This window comes from Ranitomeya variabilis, chromosome 5, assembly GCF_051348905.1.
Source record: "Ranitomeya variabilis isolate aRanVar5 chromosome 5, aRanVar5.hap1, whole genome shotgun sequence".
Classification (NCBI taxonomy): domain Eukaryota; kingdom Metazoa; phylum Chordata; class Amphibia; order Anura; family Dendrobatidae; genus Ranitomeya; species Ranitomeya variabilis.
In genome coordinates this window covers 178677016-178701708 of record NC_135236.1, presented here as the reverse complement: position 1 = coordinate 178701708, position 24693 = coordinate 178677016, and the positions used below count along the sequence as shown (strand labels likewise).

General features: G+C 45.6%; 1 protein-coding gene across 1 annotated transcript; it reads left to right on the top strand.

Moving 5' to 3' along the window:
• Positions 1-607: 607 nt before the first annotated feature.
• On the top strand, positions 608-21775 carry LOC143775447 (zinc transporter ZIP1-like). The gene is made up of 3 exons (XM_077263579.1): positions 608-953; positions 16622-16752; positions 20046-21775. Exons 1-3 carry the CDS (start codon positions 845-847, stop codon positions 20718-20720), a joined length of 915 nt encoding a protein of 304 aa, XP_077119694.1. The 5' UTR covers positions 608-844; the 3' UTR covers positions 20721-21775.
• Positions 21776-24693: the final 2918 nt, after the last annotated feature.

Sequence of the window (24693 nt, the reverse complement as noted above, 5' to 3'; positions counted from 1 at the left end):
GGAGTCTCTGGGGCTGGTACTGTGTGGGGTCTCTGAGGCTGGCACTGTGTGGGGTCTCTGTGGCTGGCACTGTGTGGGGTCTCTGTGGCTGGCACTGTATGGGTTCTCTGGGGCTGGTACTGTGAGGGGTCTCTGTTATTTGCACTGTGCAGGGTCTCTGAGGCTGGTACTGTGTGGGGTCTCTGGGGCTGGTACTGTATGGGGTATCTGTTATTTGCACTGTGTGGGGTCTCTGTGGCCGGTATTATATGAGGTGCCTATGGCTGCCAGTTCTGGGCACAGCACAGACGCTGGATCAGGTGACCGCCCTAGTATTTCTCAGGCCTCTGCACATACGTGTTTGCTCTTACAAGCCGTCCACTATAATGGACAAGCCCTGACAATAATGGATTAGTGTTTCCACCAGACCCATGATAAGCCCGGGGGAATCTCAGTCTCTCAGGAGTCGGTCACTGGGGTCACTGGCCAAATCCCCACACAGCGCATGCTCCACCCCTCTGCTGAGACCTGGCCCCGCCTTACGCTCCAAACTGCTCCCCTGAACGGCTGACTCCGCCCAACAACAATTCAGTCTGCACTTTATGTAGCCCGTCTCCGCCCAGTGCCTGCACAGACCGAGGCTGAGGGGGCGGGGTTAGCATTTGCCGGTCAGTCACATGGGGCTGGCTACTAGTAAAGCCCTTACCGAGCATTGTGGGGCCGGGGTTCGGGGCTGTGCGGCATGTAGTGGGGCCACCGCACACTGATAACGCCTGCTCAGCCACGTTGCCGGCCGTACTCGCTCCACAGCAGCTGCACCGCTCCTGCTGGGGAATTCCTGTGGGCAGGATACTAGGGCGGCAGCATGGAGTACTTGCTGCAGGTAAAGCTGGGCTGCCTGTTCGGGCTGCTGCTGCTCACCCTCTTCTTCGGATTGGTGCCGTCCAGGATGAAGTGCTTCCAGGCTGGGAGAGGTGAGGACGGAGTGTGCGGCAGGATGGCCATATATGTGTGTGTACCCAGGGTATACGGTGACCTGTACTGGGGGCTCTCTGCCTCCCACACCGGCCACCACAGGGGGTGCTACAGTCCCTGACAGTCCCGTGGGGGGCAGAGTGGGGTCCCGCTTAGAACAACTTGTCTTCCCCTCCCCCGTCCATCATCCTCCGCAGAGCTGTCAGCACCATAGTCTCTGCCTCCCATCACCGCACCCTTATTAGGAGCTGGTTTGTCTCAGGGTCACATCTGCAGGTTTCATCTCCGGTTACTTATTATGTACAGATCAGGATTTAGTGTTTACAGATCCAACAATGCGAATACTTGTGACAATCCTGTGTAAGGCCGCGTTCACACATCCAGTAATGATCCCTAGAATGGAGCCAGCAGAAATCCTTCTTGCCAGATCCGTTTCAGATAGACGACAATGGATGCCGCATTAACGGATCTGTTGCCCATTGACGCAAATGGGGGAAAAAAAAAATGTCTAAAGAGATCAGTTAGTGAATAATGAACTAAAAACTTGTTTAACTTTTTTCTTTCCTACTGGATTTCTGCTGGCTCTGTTCTAATGGATCATTACTGGACATGTGACTATAGCCTGAGGCATGGATGTGCGGCCGTCCCTATAGCCAGGAATGCTCCGCCGTGCGCTCCTGGGGTCACCCGGCAGCAGCTTTCCCCCGGCGTAACAAAGGATCTAATGCTGAAATTCACCTAGCTGGATCCTCAACCAAAATCATTTGGGGCAGATTCAGGAGGCAGCCGTACACGTTAGAAGGTTGTCCAAAATGAGTGGGTTCGCAGTCGACTATTATTGAGTATTGGCTGGGTGAGGGATCCTCTTCATGGTATCTGTATGAACAGTGATTCTTTATCAGAAATACCCTTTAAAGGGAACCTGTCATTCGCTCAAAAAAAAATAAAAAAGTGATAAATACCTTGTACATAAAGCCCTGAGCTCCCCTGATTCTGCCATCCTGTTCCATGTTGTGCTCCTTTCTTTTAGCGAGCATGTGATTATAACACACTCTGCAGCTTTAAGATTTAATTTGAATGCATAAACAATAACCAATTTATTTTTAAACCTATAGTTAAGTCACACTGGCGCTCACCCTGAATCTACCGATCCTCAGCTGCTGGAATCGACCAGGGTAGTGCCGCCCTGTAGATCAATGTACACCTGTTAAAACCAATAGATACCGTGCTTGAGGATGCATGAAAAAGAGGACTAGACTTGATACTTAGGAAACAATTAGTCCAAAGAGACCCCAAGTGTATTCCAAGTGACGTAATCCCACTGAAATCGGTAGCAAACAATCAATCCATCTAAAAACCCCTAAACTGCCCACATGGTATGCTTAGATTTATAACGGGTGCCAATATCAATCAGCTTACCTCTATTATGTTGGATGTTGCTGTATGTGGGACAGTGCTGGATACCTGTTCACCTGCCCGGTGTATGCACCCAGGGCTGCGGCACTGTCTGTGTCGGGTGACAGACTGCAGTGCTAGTCCAGGGAAACTCCAGCCGGTAGCGTTCCCTGGATACCGCGTGGAACAAAAAAGATGGCCGGTAGGCTCCTCCTACTAGTGACATCACCTGTAGTATGGAGCTACAGCGCTCAAAAAGGGGAGAAGGAAACAACGCGTTTCAAAGAGCAGCGCTCTTCTTCGTCAGGGTTATTTTTAAACCTGTAAGAACTACCAGAAGATAAAATTTTATAGACCACTGTCCAGTTGCAAAGAGGACAGATGGCGCTAGGTGCTACCGGCAGGTCTGAGCGTACATCTGGAGCAGAGCATGGTTGTCCATGTCCTAGCTGGCTGACTCCTCACTCAATCCTTCACTTGTAGAGCAGCAAACCTGCAAGTGAAGAATTGATTGAGGAGTCGAACAGGGAGGACATGGACAACCATGCTCGGCTCCACATGTACGCTCAGACCTGCCGGCAGCACCTAGCGCCATATCTGGTCTATTATTACCTGAAGGTTGGCTGCTCTACAAGTGAAGGATTGAGTGAGGAGTCGGCCAGCGAGGACATGGACAACCATGCGCGGCTCCACATGTTCGCTCAAACCTGCCGGCAGCACCTAGCGCCATATCTGGTCTATTATTACCTGAAGGTTGGCTGCTCTACAAGTGAAGGATTGAGTGAGGAGTCGGCCAGCGAGGACATGGACAACCATGCGCGGCTCCACATGTACGCTCAAACCTGCCGGCAGCACCTAGCGCCATATCCTCTTTGCAACTGGACAGTGATCTATTATTACCGAAGGTTGGCCAGAAGATAACCACATTTGTCCAACCATAAGTTCGGACCTGACCATCAATTAGTAAGTGATTGTCCACTGACCACAAGCAGCTTAACCCAACTCATTGTGCCACCTATCGTGTGCCCACCAATGGCCATCTCAAGCATAGACTGCAGATCCAAAGGAGACATGTATACCATCCATAAGATAAGGCCGTGCAATACACCAGAGGCATACATTTTATCATTAACCAAATCGCCCAGATCCCAATTTTGTCTGAATACATCAGGTGAACATGAGACATCCAACGTAACTCAGGAAACGTCGCTCAGGTCTGGTGAGAGGCCCCTTTCCTCAGGAGTCTTCTTCACATGGAAAGCTTCTTTGTACCAATTTTATCTACATAGTTTCCCCCTATATGAAATTATTACATCAGTATACAAACCACACATTTTAAACTAAATGTCCATTACTCTCCCACCTCAGGGGTCTGATGCCGTTCTAGGGGATCTTAACTTTGTGGACCATGATGAGTCATCACTACAGGATGTTTTCCTTGCCCAATACATGGATGAATAATTGATAATCCACACAGAGACATCATCTGTAAAAGCTAAAAATGATACAATCGGTAAACCCAGAGCTCCGGCTGGACATAAACTTTATAATGACCATCTACCCATATGGTTAATGAAAGGATTTAACCACTGATGGACACAGGCAGAAAAGGGCCCCTGTGCATGAACAATATATGGGCCCTTTGCAGCACAAAAGCTCCTAAAATTGCACCTGCTTTAGAGGTAGAAATGGGCCCCTTACCTCTTTGTCCCCTGTGCAGTCACATAGGTTGCACCAATGATATGTCCGCCAGTGGATTTAATCTGCTCTCGCTGCAAAAGTTGCAGCACTTCTCCAGACTGAATGAGAGGAAAAACCAGAGTGAGGTACTTGAATCGCCTGTACAAAACCGCCTTAAATTGAAAGGTGTTTTTTTTCTTTTTTGGGGGTCGGGGGGGGGGGGGGGGGGGTCAATTACTGTGTATTGACCATGTTCTTAAAGGTTTTTTGGTCTGATATGCATACTTCCGACTGCACAACTCTAGTTGCAATGTGGCCAGAGGATTTTTGCATATGTGGTTACGTGACCGCCTGGTCTTGCTGCTAGCATCGGATAGTCGTGACTTCGCATGCTGTGAAGATTCATTGTGACTGTCTACTTTCGTGCGAAACCTGGACACTCTTTAAGGCTACTTTCACACTAGCGTCGTTTTGGAGAAAAAACGCATCCTGCAAAAGTGCTTGCAGGATGCGTTTTTTGCTCCATTGACTTGCATTAGCGACGGATTGCCACACGTCGCATCCGTCGTGCGACGGATGCATCGTGTTTTGGCGGACCGTCGGCACAAAAAAACGCTACATGTAACGGTTTTTTGTGCGACGTGTTCGCCATTTCCGACCGCGCATGTGCGGCCGGAACTCCGCCCCCTCCTCCCCGGACCTTACAATGGGGCAGTGGATGCGTTGAAAAACTGCATCCGCTGCCCCCGTTGTGCGGCGCTTTCAACGCTAGCGTCGTTGCGTCGGCACGTCGCATTGCGACGTGCAGTGCACGACGCTAGTGTGAAAGTAGCCTAATAACTACTCACAACCCATGAATAATGCCAACTTGCAGCACACCAATGACCATCCCAAAAAGAACCAAAACCCGTGAGATCTGTGAGCAGCTGCAGCCTTATCCTGAGACTTTAGATCAGAAATTAATCCACAGATTTGACTAACCTTACTAAATGGCAGATGACACTCATCCATCTCTGAATCTCTGACCATGCCTAAATATTCAGTGCAACTAATGGGATAAAGTTTTCTCCTTATGCTGAAGGAATACCAAAGTTACAACTAATAGTGGCAAACAAATGTAACCACTTTTAAAACAAATCAAACAAACCTGCAGGAGCAATAAACAAATATCATCCAAATAAGTGACAGCACCCCACATGGATTCAACTCATTCTAAAAAAGAGGAAACTGCTTCACAATAAGATACAGAACAACACATGGGCAAACATCTATCAAAGTAAAATAAACTAAGAGCCAGGAGAACTAAAACCAGACGAATAGACAGTAACCTGAAATCAGACCGTATATCTGTTCTCGCCATCCTTGCACCCACACCGTGACCTTCTAACTAAAGACGCTGTTGGCATAATGCAATAAGGACCGCGATGTATGAATATAATCATCCAAAGAGCACCCAAAAGGAAATGAGATGGTGGATGAAATGGTACGAGGTACGCTCCTTTATTTGGTAAAAGAAAATCTGCACAAGGGAGTGCTACAATTGGGCCAACACTGTTTTAAAACCAACTCTTTATGTAACTTTATTGTTCACCTACATCAGCCAATAAATCTTAACTGATCCCTTATTTACCCAGGCACCACTAGAAAAAATAAGTTATCAGGAAACTCATGGAACCTGTCACCAGGCTTTTCCCATATAACCTACCACCTGTATATAACCTACCATTATAAAATGCTGTATACTTAGCTCCTATTCACCCTGCAAGGCAAAAAAACACTTTTCCAGTTCACCATCCTGACAGCACCATTGGAGGACGTCCTTCTTAGGCTACGTTCACATTTGCGGTCAGCGCCGCAGCGTCGGGCGCCGCAGCGGCGCCGCATGCGTCATGCGCCCCTATATTTAACATGGGGGCGCATGGACATGCGTTGTGCTGCGTTTTGCGCCGCATGGCCGCAAGCGTTGGACGCAAGAAACGCATCAAGTTGCATTTTTTTTGCGTCCAACTTTCGGCCAAAAACGACGCATGCGGCGCAAAACGCAGCGTTTTAGCGTGCGTTTTGCCGCGTTTTTGTGAACGTAGCCTTACCCTCAGTGGGACAGGAACAACAAGCGGTTAAAAGGACCCTCCCCACTCCACCCACCAGTGTTTTTCCTGTCCCACTGTGGATAGGAACGGCAAGCTTTTCCTCCGACGGTGCTGTGCAGATGGTGGGGATTGGGGGGGCCCAGCTTTTCCCTTCCCTGCCGCAAGATATCTGCGGCTGATACCTGCTATGGGGGGTCCCTCAGCCTCCCCAGTGTAGTGCTGCTCCTGGGGTCGGGTCCGTCTCCTCCGCTCAGGGGGCTCTCGGTCCCATGTAAGTTAAAAATGGTTATGTTGTTTTGTTACCAAATAAAAAGGTTGGATTAATGTACTAATATATTATTGGTGCTTCTGCAGAATCTGTACGCTTCGCTGCCAGAAGCGAGTCCTTATCCAACGCGGCCAGAAGAGCCATCTGGCTAAAGACCTGGTCGGGGGATATCCAATCTAAAAATTGTGCGGAATCCCATTCTCAGGGAATAAAGTATTTGGGCCTATTCTAGATGAAATCCTAGGAAAAGCCTCAGATAAAAAGAAGGGGTTCCCTGAGGAAAATGCAAAAAAGTACCAGCCCTTTCGTAGATCCCGACCTAGTCAGAAGACAGACTACAGGGGGAAAGGAAAGACTGGGAGGTGGTCTTATCCCAAGGGTGGAAAGGGTAGAGACTCCATCTTCCCAAGTGCAGGTACAGGAAAGCCAAATAAATGACATCAAGGTGGGTGGTCGGTTACAAAAATTTCTAGGGGGTTGGCAGAAAGTATCCCAAAATCCTTGGATTCTGCAGGTAATTGCTCAGTGGTACAAGATAGTTCTCCAGCAGTCCCCCAGAAAGATTTGTTGTAACCCGACCCTGTCCGCTCTTACTCCTCTGTGGACAAACATCCAGGAGTTGATAGTTAAGGTACCATCACACTCAGCGACGCTACGGCGATATAGACAACGAGCCGACCTAAACTAGATCGCTGGAGCGTCGCTGTTTAGGTCGCTGTAGAGACGTCAAACACAGCAACTCCAGAACGATGCAGGAGCGATCCAGTGACGTATCGGCGACTCACTTCTCGTTCTCGCTGGTTGTTAGCTCCATTACATCCATTGTTAGCATCGTTGCTTTTGATGTCAAACATGACGATACATGCCGACCTGGGGACGAAATAAAGTTCTGGACTTCCAGCTCCGACCAGCGATATCACAGCGGGATCCAGATCGCTGCTGCGTGTCAAACACAATGAGATCGCTATCCAGGACGCTGCAACGTCACGGATTGTTGTCGTTCTCTTTGCAAAGTTACGGAGTGTGACGGTACCTTAAGACGCAATAGTCCCAGTACCCATCTCAGAAAGAGGCGAGGGCCATTACTCCCATTTATTTTCAATAAAAAAAACGTCGGGGGACTCCCGAACGATCATGAATTTAAAACCCCTAAACAGGTGGGTCCGGTACAAAAGATTCAGGATGGAATCTATAAAGTCCACAACGGTGATGTGCACCTTAGATCTAAGCAATGCATACTACCATGTCCCAATACACACTGCCTACCAAACATTTCTGAGATTTGCCCTAATGAACAAGGGAATATTGTATCACTTCCAGTTCAAATGTCTCCCCTTCGGGCTTGCTTCGGCGCCCAGGATATTCACCAAACTGATGTCAGAAGTTGTGGCCTAACTAAGAAACCAGAATGTGACCATAGTGCCATATCTGGACGACTTTCTGATAATGGCGAGATCAGAGAAACTTCTCAGAATAGACTGCAGCTTCACACTTTCCATCCTACATGATCTGGGGTGGATTGTGAATTGGAAGAAATCTTGCCTGGTCCCAGATTCCAGAATGAAATTTTTGGGGGTCATATTAGACTCCAATGTCAGAACATCTTTTTTACCAGAAGACAGACAGGAGGCCTTGATCAGGCACATACACCAATTCATGAGAAGTACCCCCTCCATAAGAGAGGCAATGAGGATTCTGGGCTTTATGACGGCATGCATACCCTGTGTGAAATGGAGCCAATTCCACTCGTGGGGATTACAGAGAGAGATTTTGAAATCTTGGAATAGGAAACAGAGTTCCCTAGACAAGAAGATGATTGTGTCTCCGTCAGTAAAGAGATCCCTAACCTGGTGGACCACACCGAAAAACCTAAAAGAGGGAGTTCCATGGATCCTCGATCCCTGTGTTACCGTTACCACAGACGCCAGTCAATTCGGATGGGGCGGTCATATAGAAAGGACATACTACCAGGGAGAATGGACTCCCCAGATTGCCGCAAGGTCGTCAAACTTCAGGGAGCTATATGCAATCTGGAAGGTGTTATACCAGGCCCAGTCATAGGTCAGGGGCAGACACGTAAGGATACTGTCTGACAATGTCACAGCAGTGGCATTTCTAAGACACCAAGGAGGTCCGAAACCTCCACCGCTTCAACACCTAGCAGACCAGATCTTCAGATGGGCGGAGAAATCTGTCAAATCCATCTCGGCAGTTCACCTGGAAGGCGCCAAGAATCAAGTAGTTGACTTCTTGAGCAGAACGTCTGTACATCCTGGAGAATGGGAACTGAACCCAGAAGTATTTAGCAGTCTGTGCCAGAAATGGGGGGGGAACTCCTCAGGTGGATCTTTTTGCCACCAGGTCAAATACAAAGACCAGAGCATTTTTCTCTTTCAATCCTCCAGACGGAGCCACTGCAGTAGACGCCTTGTCTCAGTATTGGGGAGAAGGTCTCCTGTACGCATTCCCGCCTCTTCCTCTGATACCGAAGACACTCAGGAAGATACGAGACGAGAGAGCAACCGTAATCCTGGTGGTTCCTTTTTGGCCAAAAAGGAGCTGGTTCTCTCTACTATCCAGAATGTCAACAGAGAGACCAATCTTGTTACCGAACAGGCAGGACCTTCTACTACAGGGGCCGGTATTCCACAAAGACCCAGACTCTCTTCACCTGTCTGCTTGGATCCTGAACAGCGAACCCTAAGATCCAGAGGCCTGTCAGAAGTCATTACTACACTCCAGGAAAGCAGAAAGCCGGTGACTTCAGCAATTTATAACAAAATCTGGAAGCGGTATTGTTCCTTTCTGGGAGAGGTTTCTGTGGATACTTCAAAACCTGACATTCCCAGAATTCTCGACTTCCTGCAACTCTGTTTTGAGAAGGGCCTCCGGCCTAGTACTTTAAAAGTACAAATTGCAGTGCTTAGTGTCTTTTTTGATACGTCACTAGCCTCCCATCCTTGAATAGCAAGATTTTCCAGGGCCACGCAAAGAATGAGACCACTTGTGAGAAAATCAACTCCTCCTTGGGACCTAAACCTGGTCCTTAATACCCTGTGTAAAACCCCGTTCTTGTTATCAGAAGATATGGGCATAGCCAATCTCTCCTTTAAAACTGCCTTTGATTGCCATCATGTCAGCTAAGAGATTGGGGGAGATGCAGGCTCTTTCCACTCAGGACCCATATCTTCAGATCTTTGACGACAGGATAGTCTTGAGACTTAGGGTACCGTCACACAGTGCCATTTTGATCGCTACGACGGTACGATTCGTGACGTTCTAGCGATATCGTTACGATATCGCAGTGTCTGACACGCAGCAGCGATCAGGGACCCTGCTGAGAATCGTACGTCGTAGCAGATCGTTTGGAACTTTCTTTCGTCGCTTGATCACCCGCTGACATCGCTGGATCGTTGTGTGTGACAGCGATCCAGCGATGTGTTCGCTTGTAACCAGGGTAAACATCGGGTAACTAAGCGCAGGGCCGCGCTTAGTAACCCGATGTTTACCGTGGTTACCAGCGTAAACGTAAAAAAAACAAACAGTACATACTCACATTCCGGTGTCTGTCCTCCGGCGTCTCAGCTTCTCTGCACTGTGAGCGCCTGCCGGCCGGAAAGCGAACACAGCGGTGACGTCTGACGTCACCGCTGTGCTTTCCGGCCGCTGTGCTTACACAGTGCAGAGAAGCTGAGACGCCGGAGGACAGACACCGGAATGTGAGTATGTACTGTTTTTTTTTTTGTTTTTTTTTTACGTTTACGCTGGTAACCAGGGTAAACATCGGGTTACTAAGCGCGGCCCTGCGCTTAGTAACCCGATGTTTACCCTGGTTACCCGGGGACTTCGGCATCGCTCCAGCGCCGTGATTGCAACGTGTGACCGCAGTCTACGACGCTGGAGCGATAATCATACGATCGCTGCGACGTCACGGATCGTGCCGTCGTAGCGATCAAAATGGCACTGTGTGACAGTACCCTAAACCCAGCCTTCCTTCCCAAAGTAGTGTCCTCAACAAATATATAAATCAGGAGATAATCCTTCCCTCATTCTGCCAACACCCTAGAAACACAGAGGAAGGGGTCTACCATAACCTTGACGTTAGGGAGACTGTTCTAAAATACCTGGGGGCGACAGCAGGTTGGAGACGAGACACTAACTTGTTCATACAGTACGGGGGTCCAAATAGAGGTTGTAAGGCAGCAAAATCAACCATTGCTAGGTGGATCAAAACCATGATAAACCTAGCATATACAGACCAAGGGAAAGATCCCCCGGATATTCTTAGAGCCCATTCAACCCGAGCTATCTCTACATCATGGGCGGAGAAGGGGGGAGCCTCAGCTGAGCAAATTTGTAGGGCGGCGACTTGGACCAGTCTTTCTACCTTTGCTAGACACTATAAATTAGATGTCTCATCAGATCAGTTAGATTTTGGTAGAAAAGTATTACATGCAGTAGTCCCACCCTAGCTTAACATCCTTTGGTATTCCTCCAATGGTGCTGTCAGGATGGTGAACTGGAAAACGGTAATTAGTCTTACCGGTAATTGTATTTCCAGGAATCCATCCTGACAGCACTACTAGTTCCCTCCCACTGCAAGTTTATACTATTGACTAATGTGATGTAACATTGGTATATGACTGTTAATAAACTCTCTTTTTGCATCCATCCAGATGTGGTACTTAGAAAAACACTGGTGGGTGGAGTGGGGAGGGTCCTTTTTAACCGCTTGTTGTTCCTGTCCCACTGAGGGTAAGAACGTCCTCCAATGGTGCTGTCAGGATGGTGAACTGGAAATACAATTACTGGTAAGACTAATTACCGTTTTTTAGTTTACTTGCCTATGTGTCGGTCCAATCTGATGGCCATCCCTGGTCTTGATCCTGCGCCTTCTCTCTTCTTGTGATGCCATCCTTTCTTTGCTTCTTGTGGATGACTCGTGCGCAGGCACACGTCTCTCTGGAAACACTGTGTGGATGATGTAGGTCGAGTTTTTATCCACCCGAAGCAAAGAAAGGAAGGCATCGCAAGAAAAGAGAAGGCGCAGGATAAAGGCCAGGGACGCCCATCAGATTGAACCGACCCATAGGTAAGTATAATAAAAGGTGTGTTTCTTTTTCTTTGCCTTACATCGTCAATTGTAGTCATAAACAGCGTTTGAGTGCTGTCACAGGGGGCTGAAAGGTTGCGGCCGTAGGTTATATGGGAAAAACCTGGTGACTGGCTCCCTTGAAAACCATCAATGAGCAACTTCACCATCTAACGGTTTAGATATTTGTCTACCCTTGGTAACATGTGTTTGACAGCCTTACTGGCTTCTATGCACTTTGCAAGTAGCTTTCTGGTTGATTCCTGTTTGGGCAAATTGGCTTTTTTAGAAACAACTAAACATAGGGTGACTGCCGCTGCAAAAAAAAAAAAAAAAGAACATTAATGGCCATATCTGCAGGAGGAAGGACACCAGCATTGCAATTCATTGAACACGAAGCAATTTTTTTTTTTTTTTTCAAGTGAAGAATTAGGAGCAGCAGCACAGAGATTGAGTTGCCATTGGAGTCCTCTGTAGCAACATCAAATTAAGCCACAGACCTATGCAAATTACGAACAGCCAACATTTTTGGTGAAGACCTTCTTCATATAGGAACCGTCTCATTACAAATTTATGTAAGCTTTATGCGCAATATCAGTTTAAAAAAAAAAAAAAAAATCCTTGGACATTTCCGAGGAGACTTTTTGCTCAGAATTCTACAAGAAATACAAAAAGCTTGAAGTCTGTAATTAAATTAAGACCCCCCCCCCCCCCCCCTACAGTAGAAGCGCTGGCATCCTGGCTATAAGTCACCCACAGATTGACATTGCCATGGAGCTACTGGGGTGCCTGGTGCTGCAGGGGGGTGAAAACAAATGTTGAAAAATTCAATACAAAATCTCCAGGAAGTGCTATTTTCTGGCTGCTGATTGAAGTATGGGTATTGGATCATCGTGAGGAGCCTGGTTTGAGGAAGGGCATTCTGTGTTGCACACTTGGTCCATCAGAAGGGATTCCCCCACTTCTGTTCCAAAAACCAGAAGTGACGCTCCACTTGGCCAAGCACCCATAAGCGATGTCGGAGACATCCTCCTGTCAGCCTATGGGAGTGACAGACATCTGTGATCGGGCCACCAGAAGTGACCGCTCACAATGATCCTATCACCAAGAGACTACTGGTGTGCTGGGCAAGAGTCTCCACAGAAATTTCTTGAGTGGAGTTGGGCCAGTAAGGACTGAAACAGGTAGACTAGCCAGTAGTAGAAGCAGGGCTTTCTTGAAGCTGCAATCCACAGCCTTCTCCACAATTGATATAACTTACTACCCTATGAAGAGTGATCACTGGGTAGGCTACCTTACCCCTCTACCACCCCACAGCAACGGCATTGAGAAAAGGTCAAGCTAATGACTCGATGACCGTTGCTACCCAGCAAGCATTCTGCTTTCACTTTAGGCGGGAAAACTTGCAAACTTGGTGGGTAAAAACTCCCCAGAAGTGTACCAAACGTGAATATGATTACATAATTAATTTTTTTTTTCCGTTTTTAAACACATTCAGATCCCTCCTAAATGTCTGGAAACCAATCATTAGTTCAACTGCAAAGCCGAGATTTCACACAAGTCTTCCCTGGGGGTGTTAACTTTCACCCTTCCCTTCCAGATACTGCCAATCATAGCTCAGCTGGTCTAGCAGTATCTGTGAGGGAGGGGTGCAAGCACAAGCCCCCAGAGAAGACTGAAGAAACACCAAGTTGAGCTGCAGAGCAGAGATTTCACATGGTGATCTCCTAAAGAGACAAATGTCATTATCTCTACAATGGAGTGGCAAAACTAAAAACAAGGGCAGAATCAGAGGAGCTCAAATTTTAACAAGGTTTACAAAGCGCCACTTCTGAGTTGTTTGTTTACCGCTGCATTGGTGTCACTAATAAGTTTCCTGCCCCTAGTATTATATTCACAAGGCGCTTTGTCGGCCCTGCTCAGGTCTGTCTTTTGCAGGCTGTAACCTGTCGGATCACTCCAGTGTTTGCTGGGTGATCTGGAAACCAGAACCTGATGTAAGTCTGAGAACCAGAACGAGTCTCTCGTAGCCTTTCACTGAGAGCTTGTGACCATTTTATCTGTGATTTCAGGTCAGTCAGAAGTTGCAGTGACCGGAGCGGCGGCCCTGGGAAGAGCTGAATCAGTGGCTACGTATAATACTATGGTCAGGGAACTTAATGGCACCATTCTAGCACTCGCAAAAAAATTTCTTGTGCTGAGAAGATTCTAAATGTGTCCCTGCTATGTACTGTGTAATGGCAATGTCTGTCTCCTGGGCAGGGAATGAAGCAAGAGCGAGTATACAGACAGGACAGCAGGGATCACAGCTGATTCTTTGAGGTAAAATATTGCTTACAAACATGCAGGGAAATGTTTTCTCCACACAAAAATCAGCTGCGATCCCTTGCTGTAATCTCTGTATACTCTTTTGCTTCCTTCCCTGCCCAGGAGCTGTGGTATGATCAGACCATGTTCCTGTACGGTCAGACACAGACATTACACAGTACACAGCAGGGACACATTTATAACATTATCTCAGCACAGGAACATTTTTTTTTTTTCCCTCACCCCTGGAGTGGTTCCACTAATCTAAGTTCCCTGACCCTAGTATTTATACTCACCAGCTACTTGTGGAACACATGTGAACATCTCCAATTGTGGGACATATTTTTATTCCAAGATCTGATTAAAATGTTGTTTGTGGGAAAACACTTTTTACGGAGAAGTTCACACTTGAGTTCTCTCATTTTTACTGGGATAAAAGGGCAGCATGCTGATCACCAAACATGCGTACATAGTGAACCTGGAGGAAAGGCCAATATGTACAGCAGGCTTGGACTGGCTCACAATGTAAAGCAGGTGAATTCCCCCGGTGGGCCTCTGTGCAGGATTTGTGAATTATGCTATGTTCATTCTGCCATTTCTCTTATTATCCATTAGGTTAGTTTCAGGTGAGTGAATTATGGGCGCTTTTTTCCCCCACTGTATTACACATACAGTTCCGTCAACACACCTCATGAGGAAAAACATCACAGGATATTTCTAACTATAAATGCAATCATAATAATGCTGTGATGAATATAATTATGGACATAAGACTGAGAACAGTCGCAAAACTAATGCAAAACACAGAAACAACACGACTAGAAACTCCAAAAATGTAATATTTGATTAATTAAGCATTATATTTTATTAGGGAAACAGGTAAGGATGACAAAAAGGAAAAGGAAGGGGTACAACAACTAGCACATGCCAGAAACGACGCTCCTGGACATTTCCTGGCTACAAACACGGGTAATATGCTATGTTAGCGTGTCATGTTCTCCATCTATTCATTTTTTCAGTGCTGGGTTTATATTAGGTCAGGCTAGGTGGCGATAGTGCAATATATATGTCACGATTCACACCGAGACTGTCAAGATCCCTCAGCCGCTGCCCACAATATGTCACGGATTGGGGTGACTTTAGACCAGCAGACGGCTATCACATGTGCAGGGGGCTTATCTTAGTTATCCCTCCACTGCCACAATGTGATGAAAAAAAAACACACACGAGGCTATTGACCTCTTGTTTCCAGCAGGGGCTTATTTTAGGTATCCCACTGCTCTTCAGTATACCAGGAACTGCAGGGATTTGTGTATATCCCGCTTACAGTTCCACTTAAACCTTGCAGCTCTCTGGCGCCCCCCTTACTGTCAGGTCAGATTAGGTACTGCACCTAGGGTGATTAGTCGCCAGAAACGCTGCCTGCTATGTACTGGCTATTGGGTGCACGCAGCGACGCGATAACTACTCCCACTCAGGCAGGAACAATAATTATCAAGCCGCAGTCGCTACAGTGACCCCCAAAAGCCGGCACACGGTCGCTGCCACCAGCTCCAATTGAACGGGTCTGGAGCCAACCCCAAAACAGTAGCGTAAATTCCCTTCAAAGACAGGGTACGTTTTTTAGAGCATGGAGAACGAACTAGTAATAAATATTATACCCCATAAATGATTTTTAGGCAGTGTTTATAAAATATTTTACAAAGATGTTACAAATGAGACAATTGCAAATATGTACAAGGTAATTATGAAAATAAAAGGATTAAAGGAAGAAAAGATAACACTCACATGTTCTTAGATCATTGCATTGCAGGCAACCACACGTCCCAGCTCATTGGGCGTGCTCAGGTCTGTCCAGGAAAAACTCCAAATCTGCCTCCTGAAAGTCTCCCAGCAACTTAAAACCTGCAGGCTGTGACCTCACAGAAAGGGCTGGCTTTTCCAACCCCTCCTACTTCTTCAGTATTACTCACTGGGCATTAAATATATCTGATGCCCGTAACTTCGCTACAGAACATAAAATAATCGCACCATACCCATCATTCATCTCGTAGTATCGTGGGCATTCCGATGAGATCAAATATGTCCTATTTGTCACGCACACTGACAGAGAAATCCCTACCTCTGTACCAGATGGAGCTAGAAACCTGTGTTTCGAGTGAGGGGTAGATCCATCGAGGAAAAATAAGAATATATATTTTCGTGTCCATAACTTAAACGGTTTGCATAATATCTTCCAAAAACAGAACAAAGAACTCCCATGCGTTCTAGAAGTTTCTCTACCAGTTCCTGCTAACACAAATTTCCCTTGCAGCTATGCCAGTCGTAAATACCTTTCGTCAATAAAACTCCCCCACAAGGCAAGCTCTTAAACACAGTTAGAAACACAGGGAAGGAACGAGAACCAGAGAGAGGGGGGTTTAGCCCCCGCATGCTAGCAAGAAAACTAACTTATGATATTTCATACCATATCGTGACAATATATATTGAATATTATTTTTCTAGCCTCCCATATTATTATTACATGTCTTGTTGAGCGTCCATTTCTGGCATGTGCTAGTTGTTGTACCCCTTCCTTTTCCTTTTTGTCATCCTTACCTGTTTCCCTAATAAAATATAATGCTTAATTAATCAAATATTACATTTTTGGAGTTTTTAGTCGTGTTGTTTCTGTGTTTTACATACAGTTCCGTGCCTGGCAGTGGGTTAGCGGATCTATATTGGAAGCTTCATGGAACCCCATGAATCTCATTTCTGGTCTTGAGATCTTTGGTCAGGACTTGCCTGTAATATGCTAGTCTGAAGTTGGACTAACCCTTTTATTTTCCTTCCCAGAGGCACAGCAGATGTGGTTGAGCTTTATCAGCTGCATAGCAGGGGGAGTCTTCCTGGCGGCCTGTCTGCTGGATATCGTTCCTGACTTTCTAAATGACATGAAGGAGGCGATGCAGGAGCAGCAAATAACAGTAAGTGGACTTGTCCCAGCTGTGGAGACTGCCGCCATGTATGTGAGTTTAGATGACATTTACAGGACTGGTGGTTTCATCACTCTGAAAGGAGTCAGAAAATACAAGTGATTTTAATACTTATTGTATATGTAACCACATTGCATAGTAGATTTGTGTTTTTTTTTTGTTATTTAACCCTTTCTACCACTTTCACATATACAAGAAGGAAAAGCACAGAGCGCTCCCTGTGTGAATCAACAATACGAGCACAAAAAGATAAGGTAAATTGCGCTCACCTTGGATGTTTGGGCTGGACAGGCAAGTTAGGATGGATAACATCCCCAGACTGCTGCCGCTCCGACCACCCGCTCCAAACACCACCCTTGGCAGGAGCTGAATCATGGACTAGGAAAAGTAAAGAGCAGATATTGTCGGGGCGCTGCAATGGAGGAGACAAGCCAAACCAGATGATGGAATTTATTTATTGGCACTACACGTTTCATGGAAGGGCCATCCTCTTCATCAGGCACATAAGTTAGTCACTCGCAGCTTTTATAGAAATCAGCAGAGACCTAAAGTTGCAATATTTTACACATTGATTGCATACAATAGCACTTTATGATGGAGTGGATTCCCATGAAGTATGTGTCAAATACTTCATCTTTACGTCACTGCTAATTTCTATAAAAGCTGTGAGTGAACTAACTTGTATGCACCTGATGAAGCGGACGGATCGTGCTTGAAACGCTTAGTGCCATTAAATGATTTGTCATCTGGTTTGGCTTGTCTTCTACATTGCAGCACCCTAACAATATCCGCTCTTTTGCATTTTCAAAGTCCACTTTTTTTATATATAAAATTTGAACTGAAAATGAAACTTAAAGCATTAAGTATAGGCAGACAATTATCTATCATAGAATCCTACTTCTACTCATTAAAGGGCTTGTCCGGCATTAGACTAAAGTCTGCAGTCACTCTGTCACTACAGACTTGTGAATCCTCACACTGCGTGCACTGATCGCTGTTGGGATTCTCCAGTGGCAGCATTGGGAGCAGCGGCCGTATATGATTTGCATACCTGGCGTCTAGCTGGGCAAGTGTATTGTGCGAGGCTGGATACTGTCTGTAGAAATGTGGCTGGCACCGGAGAATCCTCATAGCGCAACGTGAGGATTGACAAGTCTGCTGTCACTATAGCTGGACAACGCATGAATTCTTGTAGATTGTGAGCCTTCGCGGGCAGGGTCCTCTCTCCTACTGTACCAGTTATGACTTGTATTGTTCAAGATTATTGTACTTGTTTTTATTATGTATACCCCTCCTCACTTGTAAAGCGCCATGGAATAAATGGCGCTATAACAATAAATAATAATAATATATTTCAGGAAAACCTCCCAGTGTTTGTGATGCAAGTGTCTAAGTTGAATAATGGTGCACCTTCGGAGCACTTGTTGGAAAGAAACTTAACTTGTTTCCACTAGAAACCCCCCCCATCATCTATCCACAGACTGGGTAGGTTCACATGAGCGTATTTTCCATCTGAGTGCTGTGTCTGTGAACAAACAAGACTGCACTAGAACCAATGTTATTCATTGGGGCAGTTCGGATAAGGTTTTCTTGTTTGTGTTTTCACTGACGGAGTCTGCATGTGACAATTCACAGCATGTACTAGTTTCTTCCATATGTTAGGTCAGATTCACCCATTCAGAGCCATAGGTATGTAGAAAAAAACATACCATAGGAAACCTCTGTATATTATCCGTATTTTTTTTTTTTTGGTTTTGTTTTTATTGATGCATTGCACTTTAACATGGGGAAACTGTAAATGGTCATGGCTGAAGAGTGGAAAAACTGCCCTGAGTTTTCTAGATTAAGCTCTTGACAATGTTTTATACGCTCATGTGAACCCAGCAGATAAGTGATAACTTATAGATGAGTGGGAGCCTGAGCGCTGGGAACCGCAGCAATCTGCAGACAGGAGCCATGATGTCTCTGTTAAAATGGAGCAGCAATGCGCATGCTTGACCCTTCCTCCATTCATTCTGTATGGGGCTTCTGAGCCCTGTGTTTGGCTTTTTCCGGCAGCCCCATAGGGAATGAGTTAAGTGGCGGTTGGGCATGCGACCTGTAGCACCATTCTAATTTGGCTAAATGTACCATGTTGGGGTACGAATTCCCTGTTCTGCTGACTGGTGCAAGTCCTAGCAGTCGGACTCCAAATGATCAATCAGTTATCACCTAATAACTTGTTTTCACTAGACACACGCTTTAAAGGAAATCTGTCAGCAGGTTTTTGCGATGTAATTTGAGGACAGCAAGAGGTAGGGGATAAGATGCATAATTCAACAATGTATGACATGTCGGCCTGTGTGATGTTCTTTACTTACACTGAAGGTTTTATCCCCAGGACATTATCACTGCTGTGACTAGATGGCACATGAGTTCTCATCCTACTCCACCCCCTCCTTTGATGAGCAGCTCACTGTCTATAGGCAATGTACATGGAGAGCCTGGTGTGAGTGGGGTTGGCTTTTTCAGCTCTGCTACATTGCTAATTCTGAAAACTGTCATGACGGCTGCACCCAGTAAACTAATTGACATGTTGTTGGATTCAGGGTCTTTCTCTACATCATGCTTCTGACTGTTTCCGTTTAATTTTCAGATTTGTACTGCTTTACAGAAATGTACCCTTAAAGGGTATGTGCCCACGATCCGGAGTTGCTGTGTTTGCTGCATGCTTATAACCTGCAGCAGCCAGCTGTTACAGCAGAGGGGTTGGGATTTCAAGAACTCCCACGTCCACGATGCACCAGACGCCCTTGGATCACCCACGCAGACTGACATGTGGCTGGTCTTTCCAAACAACAACATTTCTGGTCTCCGCAAGAGAAATTTCACCAACTGAATGTATTGGATGCTGTAAATCCGTACAGTTCAGTGAACACATGAGGATTTACCTGCGTTCAATAGACTGCAGCGCTTTGGACACAGCGAACATACGTTGCTTCCAAAGCGCTGCTAGTTCCGGATCTTGGGCACCCGGGCCTAATAGCCCTTACAAAATCCTGATGTAGCGCTGTCAACTGTTTTGCATGAGCAGAACAAAGGCACAAGAATGGTGGAAAAACCACCACAGAAGCCACATCAGGAAAGCAATTGGCATTTTCCTGAATTGGCATCTCTGGTGCGCCACTATGGTAGACGTGTGCACATATCCTTTTAATGTTTGTAGGGACTGGGAGTTTTTGGTCATGCAGAGCGCCTTTACTTTTTTCCACTAATTTTATTTGGTTTTCTCATTTCATCTTTAGACAAATTTCCCTCTGCCGGAATTCATCCTGGGGCTTGGAGTCCTCCTGGTGCTGATTGTAGAACGCATTGTTCTGGAGTGCAGTAATGGCCTGACTGAAGAGAACGCCCCGTTATTATCCAGCAGTGCCAGCTCTGCAGCTGTTCAGGAGCATGGCCACTCACACAATGGCCAACGTCACAATGTGGAACACGCCAGGCGCCACTTCCACGTGGATTTCAATGCTCACTCCTCCTTCCGCTCCTTCATACTTATCCTCTCCTTGTCTCTGCACTCCATCTTTGAAGGAATTGCCATTGGGCTCCAGAGCGCCGACACAGAGGTCCTACAAATAGCGATCGCTATTCTCATCCACAAAAGTATAATTGCTGTGAGTCTATCGCTGCTCTTAATGCAGAGCAATGTGAAGGTCAAGTGGTTTGTGCTCTCAATGGTGATGTTTGCCCTCATGTCCCCCATCGGTATCGGCATAGGGATTGGGGTGATGCAGACGCAGAGCAATGAAAGCAGTCTGATTCAGGCTACTCTAGAAGGCTTAGCGGCCGGGACTTTCGTCTACATAACCTTCCTGGAGATTTTACCTCATGAACTAAACTCCAACAAATGGCGACTGCCTAAAGTCATTTTTATACTGCTGGGATTTTCTGGTATGGCAGGACTAAGGTTTTTAGGGTGAAAATAATTCACCATTGTGTTTTTGTGCTTGCCTTTATTTACCTGAGAGACTTGAAGGAAAGGGACAAATTTTTGTTTTATTTTTTTTATGCACTAAGAATTGTGTGATTTTTTTTTTTTTTTTTTTTTTTTTCCTTTATTTGACTTTTATTGTGTCCCATTTCCCAAACAATTAAATGACCAAACATGAGAATCATGAAAGCCTCAGTATAGTAGGATCTTCAATAAACTAACTGTGGAGACTTCTATATTTCTCAATATTTAGTTTTTAGTTATTGAAAGCATTTTATTTTTTTATTTTAATCTGCCAACTTTTTGATGTTTAGCCAGTCTAAGGAAACCAATTAGTAGCCAGTTGTATGATTCCCTGGGAAATAACATTGACAGCCTAACTATAGGGTCAAAGGCTCAAACACTTGTCTTCTGCAAGCAACCAATCAACAGAAAAATGATGCCATGGCATGTGTGGAGACAAATGCACATCCAATATATTAATGTTCATATAATAATATAATATGTTGACTGTCCAACTTAAAGAAGCACGCTCATGAACTGTTTTTTCTTAAGCCTGCGTATATTTTAGTGTAGTGTCAGTGTGTAATAGTCTATCGCTAACTTCTCCAGATCACAATGCGCTCTGCGGGAGTCAGGAGTTTCTTACAATGTTAATCTATGGAGCCTCGTTATGATGTTGCATTGACTAACATTGTAAAAAAAAAAAAAAAAAAAAAAAAACACTTCTGGGTCACGCAGATGCAGTGTGATCAGGAGAGTCTGAACTGCCCTCACGTTACTCAGAATAGGATTGTAGTGGCGCAGGGAACAGAAGAAAGCGATGGGTGAATATATGAACACCCGGAATCTACACTACACTAACATTTACACAGGTTTAGAGGGAAAAAGGTAATGGGAGTGCTTCCTTAACTCGCCCATCCCTAAATCTATTCGTATAAGCCATCAATGTCATTTCCTAGACTGGATTTTTAATAAGCTAGTGCCTTTACTTATACTTTATAAGTGTACAGTTGCTAAAAACAAATAAACTGTTACCAAATTCTTGTTTCCTTATGTGTTTTGTGTTTAATATTATCTGCTTCTATTGTAATGTCATGTATACTATACACTGTATTTCTGGTCTTGGTCAGGGTTAAAAAAACAAAACAAACCAAAAAAACATTAAACAACCTCTGTATGATTTTAGTATGTGCTTTCTTTTCACTGCAATATTTATTTCCATGCAGAGTGATTGTGCGCTCCTTTGGTGGCATTAATGAGAAGTGATAAGCCAGCAGAGCGCACTGTATATTAACAAGAGAAAACGGCAAGCAGATAGCGGCCTCACCCCACCTCCCCCCCCAAAAGTGACATCACTTTTGGGGGGTGGCCGGCTTCACTCCCTACAATGTGTGCTGACGGTGCGCTCTCTTGGCAGTTCATCACTTCTTATCAGAGCTAAAAATAAAAAATTGGAAGTCAGGCCGCACCCTAAATAAATAACGTCTCTATGGACAACAGGGTGCCCGTCCACACCAGGGGATCCATCCCAGTATAAAGTCCAAATGCAAAAGAAGAAACGGACAGCACCACAGCAATTGTGACAGAACAGCTTACGTGTTTATTCTGCCATCTGCAGATGGCAGAATAAACACGTAAGCTGTTCTTATCAGAGCTGGCAGGGGAGCGCATGGTCACTGCTTTGAAAGGAATATTGCAGTGATAAGGGTGCTCGCACTGAGCATATGTTGAAATTGACAACCAACGCATTCTCAAGATGGCTAAAACTAGCCCAGCCCCTGGAACGGATGTCACTAATGGTTCTTCTTTTCAGGTGGGGACATGGGCTGTGACATTCACTGCATTCTGTGTACCCAGATGATGACTAGTTTTAAGTATCCCAAAAAATATAAATATAGTCTTTTTTTTTTTTCTAGAAAAAGTAGTGAATTAGGTGCAGTGAAGTGATCACTATGGATATGGGATACAAATGAAGTCAAGGAGACTTAACTAGAATTCTTCCCTTAGAGGCCATACACATTAGATATATTTGTATAGAGAGGGGGATATATATATATATATACTGGGGCCCCCGACATCTCCCCTGTTGGCATGTTAAGGAGAAAAGGAATTGGCGTATTACAGTTCAACATGCCTGATCCATTTAAACAGGAACTAGGAAATTGCAAAGGATGTGATTAACGAAAGGACAAGAGTATTTAAGCCCCTATAGTGACCAGGTCTTCTGTGACTGATTATTCAATGGTTAATCTTTATCCAATTTTAAAATGATTACAGGGTTGGGTCAAGCAAAAGTGAAATGGAGACAATGTGAACTAGTGCATGCTTGTAATAAGATTACAGATATTTTCTTTCTAATATAAAGCCTTAAGGTACCTTCACACGAAGCAGCGATAGCGACAACGATGCCGATCGCTGCAGCGTCGCTGTTTGATCGCTGGGGAGCTGTCACACAGACCGCTCTCCAGCGACCAACGATGCCGAGGTCCCCGGGTAACCAGGGTAAACATCGGGTTGCTAAGCGCAGGGCCGCGCTTAGTAACCCGATGTCTACCCTGGTTACCAGCGTAAAAGTAAAAAAAACAAACAGTACATACTCACCTGCGCGTCCCCCAGCGTCTGCTTCCTGACACAGACTGAGCTCCGGCCCTAACAGCACAGCGGTGACGTCACCGCTGTGCTTTCACTTTCACTTTAGGGCCGGCGCTCAGTAAGTGTCAGGAAGCAGACGCTGGGGGACGCGCAGGTGAGTATGTACTGTTTGGTTTTTTTACTTTTACGCTGGTAACCAGGGTAAACATCGGGTTACTAAGCGCGGCCCTGCGCTTGGTAACCCGATGTTTACCCTGGTTACCAGTGTAAAACATCGCTGGTATCGTTGCTTTTGCTTTCAAACACAACGATACACGGCGATCGGACGACCAAATAAAGTTCTGGACTTTATTCAGCGACATCACAGCAGGATCCTGATCGCTGCTGCGTGCCAAACTAAACGATATCGCTAGCGAGGACTCTGCAACGTCACGGATCGCTAGCGATATCGTTACAAAGTCGTTTCGTGTGAAGGTACCTTTAGAAGCATTCAATGGAGGTGTTAAATAATTTCCTAAGGGTATGTGCACATATTTCTGCATCAAAAAGGACTCTCTTGGCAGGGAAAAAAAACGACCTTTTGATGTGGCTATTTTTATGCATTTTTCCCATTTTGGTAGAATGTGTTGAAAATGGTGAAATAATTGACATGATGCAGGTCTGAAAAAGCTGTACGAAAAAAAAAAAAAATCATGTACATGAGATTTCAGAAATTGTATTCACTTTGCTGGGACAGCGCTACAGCCAATTGTTGGACTTCACTCTTGCCATGAGCTTGGGTAGAGCTGCAGTGCTCTGATGAATTGCAGGACTAGCAAACACAGAAGGGCCCCAGTGCAAGAACAATCTTTAGGCCCTTTGCAGTCCAATAGCTCATCACAATGCCACCTGTTTTGGAGGTGGATATGGGCCCCCTTACCTCTTGGGTCCCTGTGTGGCTGTAATATGTCAGACCCTGCATTGCAGCCAACAATGGCCATTAAGAGCAGTAGTAGAGACTCTGCTGGACCTGTGAAGGGTGAGTAATGCCTACTTTCCTTTTTTCTGAACAAACTGCAGCCGGGGAAGGGTGGTTTTCTGAATCCAGACAACCCTTTTTAAGATTATCTATCAATATTTTAATACATGTAACCAATGTTTTGCTGCTTAGCAGCATCATCAATGAACTGTACGCCCAGTGCCAGAGTAGCAGTCGCCTGGAATTTGTAGAAAAAATCATTGCACTTAGTTTTAGGTCACATTCACACATTCAGTATTTGAATATTTCCCATCAGTATCTGTAAGCCAAAACAAGGAGTGGGTGATAAATACAGAAGTGGTGACTTGTTTCTATACTTTTCCTCTGTTGCCTCCTGGTTTTGGCTTAA

Coding starts and splice junctions, on each gene's coding strand:
- LOC143775447 (XM_077263579.1), top strand. CDS start 845: ATGGAGTACTTGCTGCAGGTAAAGCTGGGCTGCCTGTTCGGGCTGCTG. Junction 954..16,621: donor GTGCTTCCAGGCTGGGAGAG/GTGAGGACGGAG, acceptor TTTCCTTCCCAG/AGGCACAGCAGATGTGGTTG. Junction 16,753..20,045: donor TGCAGGAGCAGCAAATAACA/GTAAGTGGACTT, acceptor TTTCATCTTTAG/ACAAATTTCCCTCTGCCGGA.